The sequence below is a fragment of the Mobula hypostoma genome, unplaced genomic scaffold (genome assembly GCF_963921235.1).
Source record: "Mobula hypostoma unplaced genomic scaffold, sMobHyp1.1 scaffold_179, whole genome shotgun sequence".
Lineage (NCBI taxonomy): Eukaryota > Metazoa > Chordata > Chondrichthyes > Myliobatiformes > Myliobatidae > Mobula > Mobula hypostoma.
This window is the reverse complement of record NW_026948267.1, coordinates 97,603-121,567: the sequence shown is the minus strand read 5'-3', so window position 1 is coordinate 121,567 and position 23,965 is coordinate 97,603. Positions and strand designations below refer to the sequence as shown.

General features: G+C 59.0%; 1 protein-coding gene across 2 annotated transcripts in view; it reads right to left on the bottom strand.

The window, feature by feature from the left end:
- Window positions 1–3,295: 3,295 nt before the first annotated feature.
- LOC134342266 (E3 ubiquitin-protein ligase BRE1A-like) overlaps window positions 3,296–23,965 on the bottom strand; it is a 68,863-nt gene continuing 48,193 nt past the window's right edge. For both annotated transcript variants that reach the window (XM_063040232.1, XM_063040230.1), the window contains 4 exons: window positions 17,189–17,352; window positions 14,016–14,383; window positions 3,609–3,726; window positions 3,296–3,508 (listed from right to left, as the gene is read on the bottom strand). In XM_063040232.1, the coding sequence (XP_062896302.1) occupies window positions 3,311–3,508; window positions 3,609–3,726; window positions 14,016–14,383; window positions 17,189–17,352 (848 nt within the window). In that variant the 3' untranslated portion in view covers window positions 3,296–3,310. The remainder of the gene's footprint in view (window positions 3,509–3,608; window positions 3,727–14,015; window positions 14,384–17,188; window positions 17,353–23,965) is intronic.

The window sequence follows — 23,965 nt, the reverse complement described above, 5'->3', positions numbered from 1 at the left end:
CCAGAGGACACAGATAGAGTGGATGTGGAGAGGATGTTTCCTGTAGTGGGGGAGTCTCGGACCAGAGGACACTGATAGAGTGGATGTGGAGAGGATGTTTCCTATCGTGGGGGAGTCTCGGACCAGAGGACACAGATAGAGTGGATGTGGAGAGGATGTTTCCTATAGTGGGGGGAGTCTGGGACCAGAGGACACAGATAGAGTGGATGTGGAGAGGATGTTTCCTATCGTGGGGGAGTCTAGGACCAGAGGACACTGATAGAGTGGATGTGGAGAGGATGTTTCCTATAGTGGGGGAGTCTAGGACCAGAGGACACAGATAGAGTGGATGTGGAGAGGATGATTCCTGTAGTGGGGGAGTCTAGGACCAGAGGACACAGATAGAGTGGATGTGGAGAGGATGTTTCCTGTAGTGGGGAAGTCTGGGACCAGAGGACACAGATAGAGTGGATGTGGAGAGGATGTTTCCTGTAGTGGGCGAGTCTAGGACCAGAGGACACAGATAGAGTGGATGTGGAGAGGATGTTTCCTGTAGTGGGGGAGTCTGTGACCAGAGGACACAGATAGAGTGGATGTGGAGAGGATGTTTCCTGTAGTGGGGGGAGTCTAGGACCAGAGGACACAGATAGAGTGGATGTGGAGAGGATGTTTCCTGTAGTGGGGGAGTCTAGGACCAGAGGACACAGATAGAGTGGATGTGGAGAGGATGTTTCCTGTAGTGGGGGGAGTCTGGGACCAGAGGACACAGATAGAGTGGATGTGGAGAGGATGTTTCCTGTAGTGGGGGAGTCTCAGACCAGAGGACACAGATAGAGTGGATGTGGAGAGGATGTTTCCTATAGTGGGGGGAGTATGGGACCAGAGGACACAGATAGAGTGGATGTGGAGAGGATGTTTCCTATAGTGGGGGAGTCTAGGACCAGAGGACACAGATAGAGTGGATGTGGAGAGGATGTTTCCTGTAGTGGGGGGAGTCTAGGACCAGAGGACACAGATAGAGTGGATGTGGAGAGGATGTTTCCTGTAGTGGGGGGAGTCTAGGACCAGAGGACACAGATAGAGTGGATGTGGAGAGGATGTTTCCTGTAGTGGGGGGAGTCTGGGACCAGAGGACACAGATAGAGTGGATGTGGAGAGGATGTTTCCTGTAGTGGGGGAGTCTAGGACCAGAGGACACAGATAGAGTGGATGTGGAGAGGATGTTTCCCATAGTGGGGGAGTCCAGGACCAGAGGACACAGATAGAGTGGATGTGGAGAGGATGTTTCCTGTAGTGGGGGGAGTCTGGGACCAGAGGACACAGATAGAGTGGATGTGGAGAGGATGTTTCCTGTAGTGGGGGAGTCTAGGACCAGAGGACACAGATAGAGTGGATGTGGAGAGGATGTTTCCTGTAGTGGGGGAGTCTAGGACCAGAGGACACTGATAGAGTGGATGTGGAGAGGATGTTTCCTGTAGTGGGGGAGTCTAGGACCAGAGGACACAGATAGAGTGGATGTGGAGAGGATGTTTCCTGTAATGGGGGAGTCTAGGACCAGAGGACACAGATAGAGTGGATGTGGAGAGGATGTTTCCTATAGTGGGGGAGTCTAGGACCAGAGGACACAGATAGAGTGGATGTGGAGAGGATGTTTCCTATAGTCGGGGAGTCTAGGACCAGAGGACACAGATAGAGTGGATGTGGAGAGGATGTTTCCTGTAGTGGGGGGAGTCTGGGACCAGAAGGTACAGATAGAGTGGATGTGGAGAGGATGTTTCCTGTAGTGGGGGGAGTCTAGGACCAGAGGACACAGATAGAGTGGATGTGGAGAGGATGTTTCCTGTAGTGGGGGGAGTCTGGGACCAGAAGGTACAGATAGAGTGGATGTGGAGAGGATGTTTCCTGTAGTGGGGGGAGTCTAGGACCAGAGGACACAGATAGAGTGGATGTGGAGAGGATGTTTCCTGTAGTGGGGGAGTCTAGGACCAGAGGACACAGATAGAGTGGATGTGGAGAGGATGTTTCCTGTAGTGGGGGAGTCTCAGACCAGAGGACACAGATAGAGTGGATGTGGAGAGGATGTTGCCTATAGTGGGGGGAGTCTGGGACCAGAGGACACAGATAGAGTGGATGCGGAGAAGATGTTCCCTATTGTGGCGGAGTCTCGGACCAGAGGACACAGATCGAGTGGATGTGGAGAGGATGTTTCCTGTAGTGGGGGAGTCTAGGACCAGAGGACACAGATAGAGAGGATGTGGAGAGGATGTTTCCTGTAGTGGGGGGAGTCTAGGACCAGAGGACACAGATAGAGTGGATGTGGAGAGGATGTTTCCTGTAGTGGGGGGAGTCTAGGACCAGAGGACACAGATAGAGTGGATGTGGAGAGGATGTTTCCTGTAGTGGGGGAGTCTAGGACCAGAGGACACAGATAGAGTGGATGTGGAGAGGATGTTTCCCATAGTGGGGGAGTCCAGGACCAGAGGACACAGATAGAGTGGATGTGGAGAGGATGTTTCCTGTAGTGGGGGGAGTCTGGGACCAGAGGACACAGATAGAGTGGATGTGGAGAGGATGTTTCCTATAGTGGGGGGAGTCTAGGACCGGAGGACACAGACAGAGTGGATGTGGAGAGAACGTTTCCTGTAGTGGGGCGAGTCTAGGACCAGAGGACACTGATAGAGTGGATGTGGAGAGGATTTTTCCTGTAGTGGGGGGAGTCTGGGACCAGAGGACACAGATAGAGTGGATGTGGAGAGGAAGTTTCCTGTAGTGGGGGGAGTCTAGGACCAGAGGACACAGATAGAGTGGATGTGGAGAGGATGTTTCCTATAGTGGGGGAGTCCAGGACCAGAGCAGACAGATAGAGTGGGTGTGGAGAGGATGTTTCCTATAGTCGGGGAGTCTAGGACCAGAGGACACAGATAGAGTGGATGTGGAGAGGATGTTTCCTGTAGTGGGGCGAGTCTAGGACCAGAGGACACTGATAGAGTGGATGTGGAGAGGATGTTTCCTGTAGTGGGGGGAGTCTGGGACCAGAGGACACAGATAGAGTGGATGTGGAGAGGATGTTTCCTGTAGTGGGGGAGTCTAGGACCAGAGGACACAGATAGAGTGGATGTGGAGAGGATGTTTCCTATAGTGGGGGAGTCTAGGACCAGAGGACACAGATAGAGTGGATGTGGAGAGGATGTTTCCTGTAGTGGGGGAGTCTAGGACCAGAGGACACAGATAGAGTGGATGTGGAGAGGATGTTTCCTGTAGTGGGGGAGTCTAGGACCAGAGGACACAGATAGAGTGGATGTGGAGAGGATGTTTCCTGTTGTGGGGGGAGTTAGGGATGGTTCGAATCCCCGCCCCGCCGCGCGCCCCGTCTCCACACCTGCTTGGCCAGCGCCACCTTCTTCAGCATCACCTCCATGTGCTCGTCGGCCACCTTCATGCGGTGCAGGGCCTCCGCGTCCGCCATCCGCCGCCCCTCCAGCCGTTCCTTCTCCTCCAGCTCCCTCAGGCGCACCTTGAGGGCCTCCAGCTGCGGGAGAGCCAGGCAGGCGTGACACCCTCGCCAAAAGCCGGGGTTCGCCGGATCCAAGAACGCCCCTCCCACCCCAACCCAGATCGTGCAGCCTCACCTCGGACTTGGCCTTCTTCTCTGCGGCCATCAGCTGCACCTTGTCCCTCTGTTCCTTCGGCGACGAGCGATACATGTCCAACAGCAGCTTCATCTCCTTCTGGCTCTCCTGGGCTCGCCTGCGAGGGAGATTCGGGTGGGGGGTGAGGTGACGTCCAAGGCCCGCGCACGCACCGGGAGCACCGTGCACAGTTCCCGTCTCCGTATCCCCCCCCCGGGTCACACCCACACACACCGGGAGCACCGTGCACAGTTCCCGTCTACGTATCCCCCCCGGGTCAGACCCACACACACCGGGAGCACCGTGCACAGTTCCCGTCTCCGTCTCCCCCCCTGGGTCAGACCCACACACACCGGGAGCACCGTGCACAGTTCCCGTCTCCGTATCCCCCCCGGGTCAGACCCACACACACCGGGAGCACCGTGCACAGTTCCCGTCTCCGTATCCCCCCTGGGTCAGACCCACACACACCGGGAGCACCGTGCACAGTTCCCGTCTCCGTATCCCCCCCCCGGGTCACACCCACACACACCGGGAGCACCGTGCACAGTTCCCGTCTCCGTATCCCCCCCGGGTCAGACCCACACACACCGGGAGCACCGTGCACAGTTCCCGTCTCCGTATCCCCCCTGGGTCAGACCCACACACACCGGGAGCACCATGCACAGTTCCCGTCTCCGTATCCCCCCCGGGTCAGACCCACACACACCGGGAGCACCGTGCACAGTTCCCGTCTCCGTCTCCCCCCCTGGGTCAGACCCACACACACCGGGAGCACCGTGCACAGTTCCCGTCTCCGTATCCCCCCCCCCGGGTCACACCCACACACACCGGGAGCACCGTGCACAGTTCCCGTCTCCGTATCCCCCCCCCGGGTCACACCCACACACACCGGGAGCACCGTGCACAGTTCCCGTCTCCGTATCCCCCCTGGGTCAGACCCACACATACCGGGAGCACCATGCACAGTTCCCGTCTCCGTATCCCCCCCCCCGGGTCAGACCCACACACACCGGGAGCACCGTGCACAGTTCCCATCTCCGTATCCCCCCTGGGTCAGACCCACACATACCGGGAGCACCATGCACAGTTCCCGTCTCCGTATCTCCCCCCCCCCCCGGGTCAGACCCACACATACCGTGAGCACCGTGCACAGTTCCCGTCTCCGTATCCCCCCCCCGGGTCAGAACCACACACCGGGAGCACCGTGCACAGGTCCCGTCTCCGTCGCCCCCCCCCCCGGGTCAGACCCACACACACCGGGAGCACCGTGCACAGTTCCCGTCTCCGTATCCCCCGGGTCAGACCCACACACACCGGGAGCACCGTGCACAGTTCCCGTCTCCGTATCCCGCCCCCGGGTCAGACCCACACACTGCGTCCCAACAAAACCCCATTAGGTGTACAATCCCGGAGCCATACTTCATACAAAAAGCTTGTAAAGATAGACATCAAACCTCCAGCAAGAAACAAAAAGTACCAAAAATTTACAATTAGATCCTGGAGGAAATCCATCGATTCAGTCAAATGACAATAACGAGCAAATGAACCCCATCTTTTCCCAAAATCAAACAGCGGTTCAAAGCTTCGACTTCTAATTTTCTCCAAACTAAGACATAGCATCACTTGGGAGAACCACTGTGGCAAAATGGGAGCTGATGTGTCCTTCCACTTCAACAAAATGGCCCTCCTGGCTATTGATGGAACAAGTGCAATACCCATGTTGGTCAGACACAGAGATACCATGGATATTTTGAGGAATTATTCTCTCTCATACTCACACTTTTTATAATATCTCCAACTGAGACATTTCTGACAAAAATATTTAAGTAATTTTCCTTACATATTGGATGCTGACCTGTTAGATACTGTTGTGTGCTGGGGCAGCAGGCTGAGGGTAGCAGACACCAACAGAATCAACAAACTCATCCGTAAGGCCGGTGACGTTGTGGGGATGGAACTGGACTCTCTGACGGTGGTGTCTGAAAAGAGGATGCTGTCTAAGTTGCATGCCATCTTGGACAATGTCTCCCATCCACTACATAATGTACTGGGTGGGCACAGGAGTACATTCAGCCAGAGACTCATTCCACCGAGATGCAGCACAGAGCGTCATAGGAAGCCATTCCTGCCTGTGGCCATCAAACTTTACAACTCCTCCCTTGGAGGGTCAGACACCCTGAGTCGATAGGCTGGTCCTGGACTTATTTCATAATTTACTGGCATAATTTACATATTACTATTTAACTATTTATTACTATTATTACTATCGATCTTTGGCCCATCGCCAGCCTCCGTTGACGCGTAATTTGTGGAAACGATAGACGGGGTGCAGAGGAGATCTGCAGGGACGTTGCCCGGATTGGGGAGCACGCCTTACGAGAACAGGTTGCGTGAACTCGGCCTTTTCCGCTCGGAGTGACGGAGGATGAGAGGTGACCTGATAGAGGTGTGTAAGATCAGGGGCACCTGTGTATTTACCAAATACCTCAGGATACAAGTTGACAATAAACTGGACTGATCAAAGAACACTGAGGCTGTCCACAAGAAGGGTCAGGGCCATCTCTATTTTCTGAGGAGACTGAGGTCCTTTAACATCTGCCGGACGATGCTGAGGATGTTCTACGAGTCTGTGGTGGCCAGTGCGATCACGTTTGCTGTTGTGTGCTGGGGCAGCAGGCTGAGGGTAGCAGACACCAGCAGAATCAACAAACTCATTCGTAAGGCCAGCGATGTTGTGGGGATGGAACTGGACTCTCTGACGGTGGTGTCTGAAAAGAGGATGCTGTCTAAGTTGCATGCCATCTTGGACAATGTCTCCCATCCACTACATAATGTACTGGCTGGTCACAGGAGTACATTCAGCCAGAGACTCATTCCACCGAGATGCAGCACAGAGCGTCATAGGAAGCCATTCCTGCCTGTGGCCATCAAACTTTACAACTCCTCCCTTGGAGGGTCAGACACCCTGAGTCGATAGGCTGGTCCTGGACTTATTTCATAATTTACTGGCATAATTTACATATTACTATTTAACTATTTATTACTATTATTCCTATCGATCTTTGGCCCATCGCCAGCCTCCGTTGACGCGTAATTTGTGGAAACGATAGACGGGGTGCAGAGGAGATCTGCAGGGACGTTGCCCGGATTGGGGAGCACGCCTTACGAGAACAGGTTGCGTGAACTCGGCCTTTTCCGCTCGGAGTGACGGAGGATGAGAGGTGACCTGATAGAGGTGTGTAAGATCAGGGGCACCTGTGTATTTACCAAATACCTCAGGATACAAGTTGACAATAAACTGGACTGATCAAAGAACACTGAGGCTGTCTACAAGAAGGGTCAGGGCCATCTCTATTTTCTGAGGAGACTGAGGTCCTTTAACATCTGCCGGACGATGCTGAGGATGTTCTACGAGTCTGTGGTGGCCAGTGCGATCACGTTTGCTGTTGTGTGCTGGGGCAGCAGGCTGAGGGTAGCAGACACCAGCAGAATCAACAAACTCATTCGTAAGGCCAGCGATGTTGTGGGGATGGAACTGGACTCTCTGACGGTGGTGTCTGAAAAGAGGATGCTGTCTAAGTTGCATGCCATCTTGGACAATGTCTCCCATCCACTACATAATGTACTGGCTGGTCACAGGAGTACATTCAGCCAGAGACTCATTCCACCGAGATGCAGCACAGAGCGTCATAGGAAGCCATTCCTGCCTGTGGCCATCAAACTTTACAACTCCTCCCTTGGAGGGTCAGACACCCTGAGTCGATAGGCTGGTCCTGGACTTATTTCATAATTTACTGGCATAATTTACATATTACTATTTAACTATTTATTACTATTATTCCTATCGATCTTTGGCCCATCGCCAGCCTCCGTTGACGCGTAATTTGTGGAAACGATAGACGGGGTGCAGAGGAGATCTGCAGGGACGTTGCCCGGATTGGGGAGCACGCCTTACGAGAACAGGTTGCGTGAACTCGGCCTTTTCCGCTCGGAGTGACGGAGGATGAGAGGTGACCTGATAGAGGTGTGTAAGATCAGGGGCACCTGTGTATTTACCAAATACCTCAGGATACAAGTTGACAATAAACTGGACTGATCAAAGAACACTGAGGCTGTCCACAAGAAGGGTCAGGGCCATCTCTATTTTCTGAGGAGACTGAGGTCCTTTAACATCTGCCGGACGATGCTGAGGATGTTCTACGAGTCTGTGGTGGCCAGTGCGATCACGTTTGCTGTTGTGTGCTGGGGCAGCAGGCTGAGGGTAGCAGACACCAGCAGAATCAACAAACTCATTCGTAAGGCCAGCGATGTTGTGGGGATGGAACTGGACTCTCTGACGGTGGTGTCTGAAAAGAGGATGCTGTCTAAGTTGCATGCCATCTTGGACAATGTCTCCCATCCACTACATAATGTACTGGCTGGTCACAGGAGTACATTCAGCCAGAGACTCATTCCACCGAGATGCAGCACAGAGCGTCATAGGAAGCCATTCCTGCCTGTGGCCATCAAACTTTACAACTCCTCCCTTGGAGGGTCAGACACCCTGAGCCGATAGGCTGGTCCTGGACTTATTTCATAATTTACTGGCATAATTTACATATTACTATTTAACTATTTATTACTATTATTACTATCGATCTTTGGCCCATCGCCAGCCTCCGTTGACGTGTAATTTGTGGAAACGATAGACGGGGTGCAGAGGAGATCTGCAGGGACGTTGCCCGGATTGGGGAGCACGCCTTACGAGAACAGGTTGCGTGAACTCGGCCTTTTCCGCTCGGAGTGACGGAGGATGAGAGGTGACCTGATAGAGGTGTGTAAGATCAGGGGCACCTGTGTATTTACCAAATACCTCAGGATACAAGTTGACAATAAACTGGACTGATCAAAGAACACTGAGGCTGTCTACAAGAAGGGTCAGGGCCATCTCTATTTCCTGAGGAGACTGAGGTCCTTTAACATCTGCCGGACGATGCTGAGGATGTTCTACGAGTCTGTGGTGGCCAGTGCTATCATGTTTGCTGTTGTGTGCTGGGGCAGCAGGCTGAGGGTAGCAGACACCAGCAGAATCAACAAACTCATTCGTAAGGCCAGTGATGTTGTGGGGATGGAACTGGACTCTCTGACGGTGGTGTCTGAAAAGGGGATGCTATCTAAGTTGCATGCCATCTTGGACAATGTCTCCCATCCACTACATAATGTACTGGGTGGGCACAGGAGTACATTCAGCCAGAGACTCATTCCACCGAGATGCAGCACAGAGCGTCATAGGAAGTCATTCCTGCCTGTGGCCATCAAACTTTACAACTCCTCCCTTGGAGGGTCAGACACCCTGAGCCAATAGGCTGGTCCTGGACTTATTTCCTGGCATAATTTATGTAACTATTTATTATTTATGGTGCAACTGTAACGAAAACCAATTTCCCCCGGGATCAATAAAGGATGACTGTCTGGGGCCTAAAACTGGAAGAATTTACAATGGGATAGGCGTCCTTCATTTCAGATTAAACAAGGTTGGGAAAAGGAACTTAACTTGACTTTGACGACCAAAGATTGGACGCGGATTCTGAAGCTGGTTCACTCTTCTTCGATCTGTGCCAGCCATTTGCCGATTCAATTGTACGTCGTTAACCATCTGACGAAGGTGAGATTGTCTAAAATATTCCCCCATGTTGATAAGTTATTGTGCTGGATGTGAAACTGACACACCTCCAAAAGTAGTGGATACGGCCCGGCCCGGGTCAAGCCCTCCCCACCACTGTGGACTGGGGGCGATGGGGAGGATATTGAGGTGCGGAGAGTTGGTGGGGGGGGGTGTGAATTAATAATCAGAATGGGGTTTAATTTGTTAGGTCGGAAATTAATTTGAAGTGCTTTAGAAATTGGCGACAAAAACTGATTTCCAGAACTGCTCCAGTATAGAACAGGACCAACACACGTCTGTCAGTGTCGCCGTCTCAGTTTTACGTTGTATCACCATGTCCGCGTTTTTTGGTATCCGGGAGGGGGTCCCGGAGCCAATCCCTCGCGGATGAGGAGGGCCGACTGTATGAAACTCTGGTCGGGATGGACTGGGGGAGTGGGGGGGAGGGTACTGTGTGCGGTTTGGGTCGCCCCGTCACAGCAGGAGTGTGGCGGGGTGGGGAGCAGGTAAAACGGAGACGTTTTAAGAGCCTGTCACACAGACGCCTGGGGACGGAGGGAGATGGACATTGCGCGGACAGGCGCTAAGGTTAGTAAGGCGATCTTAAACTGTTGGGAGGAGGAGACGCAGCTCGCAGCGGCCACTCCGGTGAATGATGACTGTAATCCGTCAAGAAGTGTGCCGTGTATGATCCTGATTTGATGGAGACGGACGTGAGAGCTCGGAGGAACGTCTGGAGAAACTTCTGGAATGCCTGTTTCGCTGCCGCTGCTACCGTGTGATCCGGAATCTCCGGAGGGGAAGGCCCCGAGATCCTCGGCTTTGCTCGTTGCTCAGCAGCCGGGGCCGGGATCGAAGCGCTCGGCAGAGGATGGTGCTCGGAGGGGCTGGTCGGAGGCTCGAAGTTTCCGGACGGACTCAGAGTCAGCTGCGGTCGGGTGCTTCCAATGCATCGGCGAGTTTGCGGAGCTTGGAGCTTCATGGTGGGGAGAGTTTTTCTTCCTTCTACCGTCTGTGTGAGATGATGGGGCCATCGGGACTTTGAGACTTTTTTTTTACAGTGCCCATGGTCTGCTCTTTATCAAATTACGGTATTGCTTTGCACTGTTGTAACTACATGTTATAATTATGTGGTTTTCTCAGTTTCTCCTGTGTTTTTCTTGTGATATCACTCTGGGGGAACCATAGAACCATAGAAACTACAGCACAGAAACAGGCCTTTTGGCCCTTCTTGGCTGTGCCGAACCATTTTCTGCCGAGTCCCACTGACCTGCCCATGGACCATATCCCTCCATACACCTCCCATCCACGTATCTGTCCAATTTACTCTTAAATGTTAAAAAAGAACCCGCATTTACCACCTCGTCTGGCAGCTCATTCCATACTCCCACCACTCTGTGTGAAGAAGCCCCCCTAATGTTCCCTTTAAACTTTCCCCCCTCACCCTTAACCCATGTCCTCTGTCTTTTTTCTCCCCTTGCCTCAGTGGAAAAAGCCTGCTTGCATTCACCCTATCTATACCCATCATAATTTTATATACCTCTATCAAATCTCCCCTCATTCTTCTACGCTCCAGGGAATAAAGTCCTAACCTATTCAACCTTTCTCTGTAACTGAGTTTCTCAAGTCCCGGCAACATCCTTGTAAACCTTCTCTGCACTCTTTCAACCTTATTTATATCCTTCCTGTAATTTGGTGACCAAAACTGAACACAATACTCCAGATTCGGCCCCACCAATGCCTTATGTTGTATCATTTTTTACTGCATGCATTTCTAAATGACAGTAAACGAGGACTGAGTGTCCTCATAATCTGAATTTCATTAGTTCATAGAACGCAGACCAGTTCGGCCCAGGGACCGGTCTTTGGCCCACAGTGTTGTGCCGAACCCATTAAATTAGCCATCAAGTGGCCAACTGAACTCATCCCCACCCTCCCCTACCTGCACCCTGTCCCTATCCCTCCCTCTTCCTCACATCCACCTGCCTCTCCGAACGCCTCTTAAAAGCGTCAAATGCGTTTGCCTCCACCACCACCAGACCGGGCAAAACTTTCCAGGCATCCTCCACTAAGTAAAAAAAACTTGCCCCTCACACCTACCCCCTCTCCCCTTCCATGCCTGCCCCTCCGGGATGAAGCACTTCGACCCTGGGAGACAAGATTCTCCCCGTCCACTCTGTCTACGCCCCTCACAATCTTATAAACCTCTCTCAGATCTCCCCTCAGCCTCCGGCTATCCGGAGAAAAGTTTAACATAGGAGATAGAATAGTACAGCACATTACAGGCCCTTCGGCCCACAATGTTGTGCCAACCCTCAAGCCCTGCCTCCCGTATAACCCCCCCCCGACCTTAAATCCCTCCATATACCTGTCTAGTCGTCTCTTAAACTTCATTAGTGTATCTGACTCAGGCAGTGCATTCCACGCACCGACCACTCTCTGAGTAAAAAACCTTCCTCTAATATCCCCCACCCCTTACCTTAAAGCCATGTCCTCTTGTATTGAGCAGTGGTGCCCTGGGGAAGAGGCGCTGACTGTCCACTCTATCTATTCCTCTTATTATCTTGTCTCCTCTCATCCTCCTTCTCTCCAAAGAGTAAAGCCCTAGCTCCCTTAATCTCTGATCATAATCCATACTCTCTAAACCAGGCAGCATCCTGGTAAATCTCCTCTGTACCCTTTCCAATGCTTCCACATCCTTCCTATAGTGAGGCGACCAGGACTGGACACAGTACTCCAAGTGTGGCCTAACCAGAGTTTTATAGAGCTGCATCATTACATCGCGACTCTTAAACACTATCCCTCGACTTATGAAAGCTAACACCCCATAAGCTTTCTTAACTGCCCTATCCACCTGTGAGACAACTTTCAGGGATCTGTGGACATGTACCCCGAGATCCTTCTGCTCCTCCACACTACCAAGTATCCTGCCATTTACTTTGTACTCTGCCTTGGAGTTTGTCCTTCCAAAGTGTACCACCTCACACTTCTCCGGGTTTAACTCCATCTGTCACTTCTCAGCCCACTTCTGCATCCTATCAATGTCTCTCTTCAATCTTCGACAATCCTCTACACTGTCTACAACACCACCAACCTTTGTGTCGTCTGCAAACCTAGCACATTTATTCTTTCAACATAGTCCCCTCCCAGATGTGCGCACTTAGAACATAGAATAGTACAGCACATTACAGGCCCTTCGGCCCACAACGTTGTGCTGACCCTCAATCCCTGCCTCCCATATAAGCCCCCACCTTAAATTCCTCCATATACCTGTCTAGTCGTCTCTTAAACTTCACGAGTGTATCTGCCTCCACCACTGACTCAGGCAGTGCATTCCACGCACCAACCACTCTCTGAGTGAAAAACCTTCCTCTAATATCCCCCTTGAACTTCCCACCCCTTACCTTAAAGCCATCTCCTCTTGTATTGAGCAGTGGTGCCCTGGGGAAGAGGCGCTGGCTATCCACTCTATCTATTCCTCTTATTATCTTGTACACCTCTATCATGTCTCCTCTCATCCTCCTTCTCTCCAAAGAGTAAAGCCCTAACTCCCTTAATCTCTGATCATAATGCATACTCTCTAAACCAGGCAGCATCCTGGTAAATCTCTTCTGTACCCTTTCCAATGCTTCCACACCCTTCCTGTAGTGAGGTGGCCAGAACTGGACACAGTACTCCAAGTGTGGCCTAACCAGAGTTTTATAGAGCTGCATCATTACATCGCGACTCTTAAACTCTATCCCCCGACTTTTGAAAGCTAACACCCCATAAGGGTACCGTGCACAATCCGGATTTGATGGAGACGGCCGTGAGAAACACGGAGGGACACCTGGAGTAGCTTCTGAAATGCCCGCTTCGCTGCCGCTGCTACCGTGTCGATCGAGAATCTCCGGAGGGGAAGGCCCCAGATCCTCGGCTTTGCCTATCGCCTGTTGCCGGGGCCGGGGTCGAAGCGCTCGGCAGAGATGATGCTCGGTGTCGGAGGCTCGGGAGTTTTTCGGACGGACTGTGGTCGGCAAGTTGGAGGTTTGCCGTCTGCGTGAGATGATGCGACTTCCGAGAGACTTTGAGACTTCTTTTTTTACAGTGCCCATGGTCTGCTCTTTATCAAATTACGGTATTGCTTTGCACTGTTGTGACTATATGTTATCATTATGTGGTTTTTGTCAGTATTTTAAGTTCGGTTTGTCATGTGTTTTCGTGATATCGTTCTGGACAAATATTGTATCATTTCTTAATGCATGCATTACTAAATGACAATAAATCTGATCTAATCCTGGTAAATCGACTCTGCACCCTTTCCACATCCTTCCTATAGTGAGGCGACCGGAACTGGACACTGCACTCCAGGTGCGGCCGAACCAGAGTTTTATAGAGCTAAATCATTACCCCGCGACTCTTAAAACTCTGTCCCTCGCCTCACGAAAGCTAACACCCAAAGAGCTTTCTGGTCCGGTCTCTGTCCAGCCTCTCGTGAGAGCACACCCCCTCCAAACCGGTGCGGGGAACGTCTTCTGCCTCCCCCCACCCCTCTTCCGAAGCCTCGACGTCCTTCTGGGTGTGGGACGACCCGAATTGCGTGCCGTACCCTAGATGGGGCTCGATTGAGATTTTGGATAAGACTGTAATATCGGAGATTGGAGAGCAGCAGAGGCCCTTCGGCCCGCAATGTGATGCTAACCCCTCGATGCTTCCTTCGAGGAAGTGAGAAGACAAGAGCGGGACGGAAAGAGAGAGAGAGAGAGAGAGACAGCACGTACTTGAGCTCTGCTCTCATCTGCTTGACCGCTTCGCCCTCCTTGCGCTTGCCATCGTCGGACTTGCCCTTCTCGGCCTCCTTCTCCCTCCCCTTCTCGCGGGGCCGCTCTCTCTCCCGCCGCTCGCGCTCCCGCTCCCGCTCCTCGGCGTCCTCCTGCAGCTTGCGGGCCCGGGCTCCGGCCGCCTCCGCCAGATCCTGCTCGACCCCCTCGGCATCCTCCTCCTCCGCGGCCCCCGCCCCAGCCCCAGCGGCCGCCGGCCCCCCGCCGCCCGCGACCCTCGGCCTCTTGCTGGGGGGAGGGTCCTCGGGCTCCCTCTTAATGGGGTCGGCGGGCGGGGCCTGGGAGGCGACAGGGGCTCGTAGACGTGACTGGGGACAGAGAGAAAGTCAGGTCACACAGAGAGACGGAGACAGAGATACAGAGACAGAGACAGACAGGGGGAGAGAGACGGGGAGTCAGGTCACACAGAGAGACGGAGACAGAGATACAGAGACAGAGACAGACACGGGGAGAGAGACGGGGAGTCAGGTCACACAGAGAGACGGAGACAGAGATACAGAGACAGAGACAGACAGGGGGAGAGAGACGGGGAGTCAGGTCACACAGAGAGACGGAGACAGAGATACAGAGACAGAGACAGACAGGGGGAGAGAGACGGGGAGTCAGGTCACACAGAGAGACGGAGACAGAGATACAGAGACAGAGACAGACAGGGGGAGAGAGACGGGGAGTCAGGTCACACAGAGAGACGGAGACAGAGATACAGAGACAGAGACAGACAGGGGGAGAGAGACGGGGAGTCAGGTCACAGAGAGAGACGGAGACAGAGATACAGAGACAGAGACAGACAGGGGGAGAGAGACGGGGAGTCAGGTCACACAGAGAGACGGAGACAGAGATACAGAGACAGAGACAGACAGGGGGAGAGAGACGGGGAGTCAGGTCACACAGAGAGACGGAGACAGAGATACAGAGACAGAGACAGACAGGGGGAGAGAGACGGGGAGTCAGGTCACACAGAGAGACGGAGACAGAGATACAGAGACAGAGACAGACAGGGGGAGAGAGACGGGGAGTCAGGTCACACAGAGAGACGGAGACAGAGATACAGAGACAGAGACAGACAGGGGGAGAGAGACGGGGAGTCAGGTCACACAGAGAGACGGAGACAGAGATACAGAGACAGAGACAGACAGGGGGAGAGAGACAGGGGGTCAGGTCACACAGAGAGACGGAGACAGAGACACAGAGACAGAGACAGACAGGGGGAGAGAGACGGGGAGTCAGGTCACACAGAGAGACGGAGACAGAGATACAGAGACAGAGACAGACAGGGGAAGAGAGACGGGGAGTCAGGTCACACAGAGAGACGGAGACAGAGATACAGAGACAGAGACAGACACGGGGAGAGAGACGGGGAGTCAGGTCACACAGAGAGACGGAGACAGAGATACAGAGACAGAGACAGGCAGGGGGAGAGAGACAGGGAGTCAGGTCACACAGAGAGACGGAGACAGAGATACAGAGACAGAGACAGACAGGGGGAGAGAGACGGGGAGTCAGGTCACACAGAGAGATCAGAGACAGAGACAGACAGGGGGAGAGAGACGGGGAGTCAGGTCACACAGAGAGACGGAGACAGAGATACAGAGACAGAGACAGACGGGGGAGAGAGACGGGGAGTCAGGTCACACAGAGAGACGGAGACAGAGATACAGAGACAGAGACAGACAGGGGAAGAGAGACGGGGAGTCAGGTCACACAGAGAGACGGAGACAGAGATACAGAGACAGAGACAGACACGGGGAGAGAGACGGGGAGTCAGGTCACACAGAGAGACGGAGACAGAGATACAGAGACAGAGACAGACAGGGGGAGACAGACGGGGAGTCAGGTCACACAGAGAGACGGAGACAGAGATACAGAGACAGAGACAGACAGGGGAAGAGAGACGGGGAGTCAGGTCACACAGAGAGATGGAGACAGAGAGAGGGGAATGGAGAGAGGGAGAGGGGAATGGAGAGAGGGAGAGGGGAATGGAAGGAGGGAGAGGGGAATGGAGGGAGGGAGAGGGTAATGGAGGGAGTGAGAGAGGATTTGAGGGAGGGAGAGGGGAATGGAGAGAGGGAGAGGGGAATGGAGGGAGGGAGAGGGGAATGGAGGGAGAGAGAGGGGAAGGGAGGGAGGGAGCGGGGAAGGGAGTGAGGGAGAGGGGAAGGGAGGGAGGGAGAGGGGAATGGAGGGAGAGAGAGGGAGAGGAAAATGGAGGGAGGAAGAGGGGAATGGAGGGAGGGAGGGAGGAAGAGGGGAATGGAGGGAGGGAGGGACGGAGAGGGGAATGGAGGGAGGGAGAGAGAGGGGAATGGAGGGAGGGAGGGACGGAGAGGGGAATGGAGGGAGGGAGAGAGAGGGGAATGGAGGGAGGGAGAGGGGAATGGCGGGAGGGAGGGACGGAGAGGGGAATGGAGGGAGGGAGAGAGAGGGGAATGGAGAGACATTGAGGGAGAGGTGTGGGATGGAGGGAGAGGGAGGGAGAGGGGAATGGAGGGAGGGAGGAAACGAGGGACAGCGAGGCGGACGGAGAGACATTGAGGGAGAGGTGTGGGATGGAGGGGGAGGGAGGGAGAGGGGAATGGAGGGACGGAGAGAGGAGTGGAGGGAGGGAGAGGGGAATGGAGGGAGGGAGGGAGAGAGAGGGGAATGGAGAGAGGGAGAGGGGAATGGAGGGAGGGAGGGAGAGAGGATTGGAGGGAGGGAGGAAACGAGGGACAGCGAGGCGGACGGAGAGACATTGAGGGAGAGGTGTGGGATGGAGGGAGAGGGAGGGAGAGGGTAATGGAGGGAGGGAGGAAACGAGGGACAGCGAGGCGGACGGAGAGACATTGAGGGAGAGGTGTGGGATGGAGGGGGAGGGAGGGAGAGGGGAATGGAGGGACGGAGAGAGGAGTGGAGGGAGGGAGAGGGGAATGGAGGGAGGGAGAGAGAGGGGAATGGAGAGAGGGAGAGGAGAATGGAGGGAGGGAGGAAACGAGGGACAGCGAGGCGGACGGAGAGACATTGAGGGAGAGGTGTGGGATGGAGGGGAAGGAGGGAAGGGGTCAATCTACCCCCCCCACTCCCAGGAGGAGGGAAGGACAGGGCGGCCCGTCTCCCCTCCCCGCCCCCTCACTCACCGCTCCGAGCTCGCTGTGGGCCTCCCAGGCCTTGCGCCGGAACTTGGCCAGCTCGCCGTGCGTGTCGCGTTGTTTGCGCTTGTAGCGCTGAACGTCGCCCTTCAGCTGGTGGTTGTGGGTCTGCAGCGTGCTGATGAGGTGTCTCATCTCCCGGTTGATGGGCCCTGGCGGGGCGGGGGCAGAGGGGGGCACGGACACAGCGGGAGGGAGGGACGGGCACGGAGGGAGGGAGGGAGGGGGCAGGGACACAGAGCAGGAGGGAGGGACGGGCACGGAGGGAGGGAGGGAGGGGGCAGGGACACAGAGCAGGAGGGAGGGACGGGCACGGAGGGAGGGAGGGAGGGGGCAGGGACACAGAGCAGGAGGGAGGGACGGGCACGGAGGGAGGGAGGGAGGGGGCAGGGACACAGCGGGAGGGAGGGAGGGAGGGACAGGGGCACGGAGGGAGGGAGGGAGGGAGGGGGCAGGGACACAGAGCGGGAGGGAGGGACAGGGGCACGGAGGGAGGGAGGGAGGGAGGGGGCAGGGACACAGAGCGGGAGGGAGGGACAGGGGCACGGAGGGAGGGAGGGAGGGACAGGGGCACGGAGGGAGGGAGGGAGGGAGGGACAGGGGCACGGAGGGAGGGAGGGAGGGAGGGACAGGGGCACGGAGGGAGGGAGGGAGGGAGGGAGGGACAGGGGCACGGAGGGAGGGAGGGAGGGAGGGGGCAGGGACACAGAGCGGGAGGGAGGGACAGGGGCACGGAGGGAGGGAGGGAGGGGGCAGGGACACAGAGCAGGAGGGAGGGACGGGCACGGAGGGAGGGAGGGAGGGGGCAGGGACACAGCGGGAGGGAGGGAGGGAGGGGGCAGGGACACGGAGGGAGGGAGGGAGGGACACAGCGGGAGGGAGGGACGGGCACGGAGGGAGAGAGGGAGGGGGGCACGGAGGGAGGGAAGGACGGGGGCACGGAGGGAGGGAGGGAGGGAGGGACAGGGGCACGGAGGGAGGGAGAGAGGGACAGGGGCACGGAGGGAGGGAGGGAGGGACAGGGGCACGGAGGGAGGGAGGGAGGGACAGGGGCACGGAGGGAGGGAGGGAGGGACAGGGGCACGGAGGGAGGGAGGGAGGGGGCAGGGACACAGAGCGGGAGGGAGGGACAGGGGCACGGAGGGAGGGAGGGAGGGGGCAGGGACACAGAGCGGGAGGGAGGGACAGGGGCACGGAGGGAGGGAGGGAGGGAGGGACAGGGGCACGGAGGGAGGGAGGAGGGGGGAGGGGGGAGGGGGCAGGGACACGGAGGGAGGGAGGGACGGGCACGGAGGGAGGGAGGGACGGGGGCACGGAGGGAGGGAGGGAGGGACGGGGGCACGGAGGGAGGGAGGGAGGGAGGGACAGGGGCACGGAGGGAGGGAGGGAGGGAGGGGGCAGGGACACAGAGCGGGAGGGAGGGACAGGGGCACGGAGGGAGGGAGGGAGGGAGGGACAGGGGCACGGAGGGAGGGAGGGAGGGAGGGACAGGGGCACGGAGGGAGGGAGGGAGGGAGGGACAGGGGCATGGAGGGAGGGAGGGACAGGGGCACGGAGGGAGGGAGGGAGGGACAGGGGCACGGAGGGAGGGAGGGAGGGAGGGGGCAGGGACACAGAGCGGGAGGGAGGGACAGGGGCACGGAGGGAGGGAGGGAGGGAGGGGGCAGGGACACAGAGCGGGAGGGAGGGACAGGGGCACGGAGGGAGGGAGGGAGGGAGGGGGCAGGGACACAGAGCGGGAGGGAGGGACAGGGGCACGGAGGGAGGGAGGGAGGGACAGGGGCACGGAGGGAGGGAGGGAGGGAGGGACAGGGGCACGGAGGGAGGGAGGGAGGGAGGGACAGGGGCACGGAGGGAGGGAGGGAGGGAGGGAGGGACAGGGGCACGGAGGGAGGGAGGGAGGGGGCAGGGACACAGAGCGGGAGGGAGGGACAGGGGCACGGAGGGAGGGAGGGAGGGGGCAGGGACACAGAGCAGGAGGGAGGGACGGGCACGGAGGGAGGGAGGGAGGGGGCAGGGACACAGCGGGAGGGAGGGAGGGAGGGGGCAGGGACACGGAGGGAGGGAGGGAGGGACACAGCGGGAGGGAGGGACGGGCACGGAGGGAGAGAGGGAGGGGGGAGGGGGCAGGGACACGGAGGGAGGGAGGGACGGGCACGGAGGGAGGGAGGGACGGGGGCACGGAGGGAGGGAGGGAGGGAGGGACAGGGGCACGGAGGGAGGGAGAGAGGGACAGGGGCACGGAGGGAGGGAGGGAGGGACAGGGGCACGGAGGGAGGGAGAGAGGGACAGGGGCACGGAGGGAGGGAGGGAGGGACAGGGGCACGGAGGGAGGGAGGGAGGGACAGGGGCACGGAGGGAGGGAGGGAGGGGGCAGGGACACAGAGCGGGAGGGAGGGACAGGGGCACGGAGGGAGGGAGGGAGGGAGGGAGGGAGGGACAGGGGCACGGAGGGAGGGAGGGAGGGAGGGGGCAGGGACACAGAGCGGGAGGGAGGGACAGGGGCACGGAGGGAGGGAGGGAGGGAGGGAGGGACAGGGGCACGGAGGGAGGGAGGGAGGGAGGGGGCAGGGACACAGAGCGGGAGGGAGGGAGGGAGGGGGCAGGGACACAGAGCGGGAGGGAGGGACAGGGGCACGGAGGGAGGGAGGGAGGGAGGGACAGGGGCACGGAGGGAGGGAGGGAGGGAGGGAGGGACAGGGACAGGGGCACGGAGGGAGGGAGGGAGGGAGGGAGGGACAGGGGCACGGAGGGAGGGAGGGAGGGAGGGAGGGACAGGGGCACGGAGGGAGGGAGGGAGGGAGGGACAGGGGCACGGAGGGAGGGAGGGAGGGAGGGGGCAGGGACACAGAGCGGGAGGGAGGGACAGGGGCACGGAGGGAGGGAGGGACAGGGGCACGGAGGGAGGGAGGGAGGGAGGGACAGGGGCACGGAGGGAGGGAGGGAGGGACAGGCGGCACGGAGGGAGGGAGGGAGGGACAGGGGCACGGAGGGAGGGAGGGACAGGGGCACGGAGGGAGGGAGGGAGGGAGGGACAAGGGCACGGAGGGAGGGAGGGAGGGAGGGGACAGGGACACAGAGCAGGAGGGAGGGACAGGGGCACGGAGGGAGGGAGGGACAGGGGCACGGAGGGAGGGAGGGAGGGAGGGACAGGGGCACGGAGGGAGGGAGGGAGGGAGGGAAGGGGCACGGAGGGAGGGACAGGGGCACGGAGGGAGGGAGGGAGGGAGGGGTGGGGGTACGGAGGGAGAGAGGGAGGGAGAGAGGGAGGGAGGGAGGGAGGGGGCAGGGACACAGAGCGGGAGGGAGGGACAGGGGCACGGAGGGAGGGAGGGACAGGGGCACGGAGGGAGGGAGGGAGGGAGGGACAGGGGCACGGAGGGAGGGAGGGAGGGAGGGAGGGGGCAGGGACACAGAGCGGGAGGGAGGGACAGGGGCACGGAGGGAGGGAGGGAGGGGGGGACAGGGGCACGGAGGGAGGGAGGGAGGGAGGGACAGGGGCACGGAGGGAGGGAGGGAGGGAGGGACAGGGGCACGGAGGGAGGGAGGGAGGGAGGGGTGGGGGTACGGAGGGAGGGAGGGAGGGAGGGAGGGGGCAGGGACACAGAGCGGGAGGGAGGGACAGGGGCACGGAGGGAGGGAGGGACAGGGGCACGGAGGGAGGGAGGGAGGGAGGGAGGGAGGGACAGGGACACAGAGCGGGAGGGAGGGACAGGGGCACGGAGGGAGGGAGGGAGGGAGGGACAGGGGCACGGAGGGAGGGAGGGAGGGAGGGACAGGGGCACGGAGGGAGGGAGGGAGGGAGGGACAGGGGTACGGAGGGAGGGGGCAGGGACACAGAGCGGGAGGGAGGGACAGGGGCACGGAGGAAGGAGGGAGGGACAGGGGCACGGAGGGAGGGAGGGACAGGGGCACGGAGGGAGGGAGGGAGGGAGGGACAGGGACACGGAGGGAGGGAGGGAGGGAGGGAGGGACAGGGGCACGGAGGGAGGGAGGGAGGGAGGGGTGGGGGTACGGAGGGAGGGAGGGAGGGGTGGGGGTACGGAGGGAGGGAGGGAGGGAGGGGGCAGGGACACAGAGCGGGAGGGAGGGACAGGGGCACGGAGGAAGGAGGGAGGGACAGGGGCACGGAGGGAGGGAGGGACAGGGGCACGGAGGGAGGGAGGGAGGGAGGGACAGGGGCACGGAGGGAGGGAGGGAGGGAGGGACAGTGGCACGGAGGGAGGGAGGGAGGGAGGGACAGGGACACGGAGGGAGGGAGGGAGGGACAGGGGCACGGAGGGAGGGAGGGAGGGAGGGACAGGGACACGGAGGGAGGAAGGGACAGGGGCACGGAGGGAGGGAGGGAGGGAGGGAGGGACAGGGGCACGGAGGGAGGGAGGGAGGGAGGGACAGGGACACAGAGCGGGAGGGAGGGACAGGGGCACGGAGGGAGGGAGGGAGGGAGGGACAGGGGCACGGAGGGAGGGAGGGATGGTGTCACGGAGGGAGGGAGGGGGCAGGGACACAGAGGGGGAGGGACGTGTGGGGGCACGGAGGGAGGGAGGGAGTGGTGGGGGTACGGAGGGAGGGAGGGAGGGAGGGGTGGGGGTACGGAGGGAGGGAGGGAGGGGTGGGGGTATGGAGGGAGGGAGGGAGGGGTGGGGGTATGGAGGGAGGGAGGGAGGGGTGGGGGTACGGAGGGAGGGAGGGGTGGGGGTATGGAGGGAGGGAGGGAGGGGTGGGGGCACGGAGGGAGGGATGGGGTCACAGGGGGAGGGGGAGCGGGAGGGGGAGGAGGGCAGCGGGAGGGGGAGGGGTGACAGAGAGGCCGAGAGGCGCAGGGTTGGGACGGGAGGGAGGGGAGATGGTGGGAGGGAGGTGGGGGAAGAGGGAGAGAGGAAGAAGGGATGGAGGAACGAAGGGATGGAGGAACGAAGGGATGGAGGAACAGAGGGATGGAGGGACAGAGACGTGAACAGTGAGAGATTGAGTGCAGTATTGGAAACGGGAAGCGAGGAAACAGGTTGAATCACAGATATCACCCCTCTCTCTCTGTCAGCCGCAGTCTGCCTCCCTCTCCCCCAGTCTCCCTCCCCCCCAGTCTCTCTCCCCCCAGTCTCCCTCCCCCCCAGTCTCCGTCTCCCCACCCAGTGTCCGTCTCCCCAGTCTCCCTCCCCCCAGTCTCCCTCCCCCCCAGTCTCCGTCTCCCCACCCAGTGTCCGTCTCCCCAGTCTCCCTCCCCCCAGTCTCCCTCCCCTACAGTCTCCGTCTCCCCACCCAGTGTCCATCTCCCCCCCCAGTGTCTCTCCCCCCAGTCTCCCTCCCCCCAGTCTCCCTCCCCTACAGTCTCCGTCTCCCCACCCAGTGTCCGTCTCCCCAGTCTCCCTCCCCCCAGTCTCCCTCCCCCCCAGTCTCCGTCTCCCCACCCAGTGTCCGTCTCCCCCCCCAGTGTCTCTCCCCCCAGTCTCCCTCCCCCAGTCTCTCTCCCCCCAGTCTCCCTCCCCCCCAGTCTCCGTCTCCCCACCCAGTGTCCGTCTCCCCCCCAGTGTCTCTCCCCCAGTCTCTCTCTCCCCCCAGTCTCCCTCCCCCCAGTCTCTCTCTCCCCAGTCTCCCTCCCCCCAGTCTCTCTCCCCCCAGTCTCTCTCCCCCCAGTCTCTCTCCCCCCAGTCTCTCTCTCCCCCCAGTCTCTCTCCCCCCCAGTCTCTCTCTCCCCCCAGTCTCTCTCTCCCCCAGTCTCCCTCCCCCCGTCTCCGTCTCCCCCCAGTCTCTCTCCCCAAAGTCTCTCTGCCCCCAGTCTCCCTCCCCCCCAGTCTCCCTCCCCCCAGTCTCTCTCTCCCCCCCAGTCTCCCTCCCCCCCAGTCTCTCTCTCCCCAGTCTCTCTCTCTCCCCAGTCTCCCTCCCCCCAGTCTCCGTCTCCCCCCCAGTCTCTCTCTCTCCCCAGTCTCTCTCTCCCCCAGTCTCCCTCCCCGCCAGTCTCCGTCTCCCCCCAGTCTCTCCCCCCCAGTCTCCCTCCCCCCCAGTCTCTCTCTCTCCCCAGTCTCTCTCTCTCCCCAGTCTCCCTCCCCCCCAGTCTCCGTCTCCCCCCCAGTCTCCCTCCCCCCAGTCTCCCTCTCCCCCCAGTCTCTCTAGCTCCCCAGTCTCCCTCCCCCCAGTCTCTCTCCCCCAGTCTCTCTCTCTCCCCAGTCTCCCTCCCCCCAGTCTTTCTCTCCCCAGTCTCTCTCCCCCCCAGTCTCCCTCCCCCCCAGTCTCTCTCTCTCCCCAGTCTCTCTCTCTCTCCCCAGTCTCCCTCCCCCCAGTCTCCGTCTCCCCCCCAGTCTCTCTCTCTCCCCAGTCTCCCTCCCCCCAGTCTCTCTCTCCCCCCAGTCCCCCTCCCCCCCAGTCTCTCCTGTCTCCCTCCCCCAGTCGACTCCCTCCCCCCCGTCTCTCTCTCTCCCCAGTCTCCCTCTCCCCCAGTCTCTCTCTCTCCCCAGTCTCTCTCTCCCCAGTCTCTCTCCCCCCCAGTCTCCCTCCCCCCCAGTCTCTCTCTCCCCAGTCTCTCTCTCCCCAGTGTCTCTCCCCCCCAGTCTCCCTCCCCCCAGTCTCCGTCTCCCCCAGTCTCTGTCTCCCCCCAGTCTCCGTCTCTCCTGTCTCCCTCCCCCCCAGTCTCTCTCCCCCCCAGTCTCCGTCTCTCCTGTCTCCCTCCCCCCCAGTCTCTCTCTCCCCCAGTCTCTCTCTCTCCACAGTCTCCCTCCCCCCAGTCTCCCTCCCCCCAGTCTCCGTCTCTCATGTCTCCCTCCCCCCCAG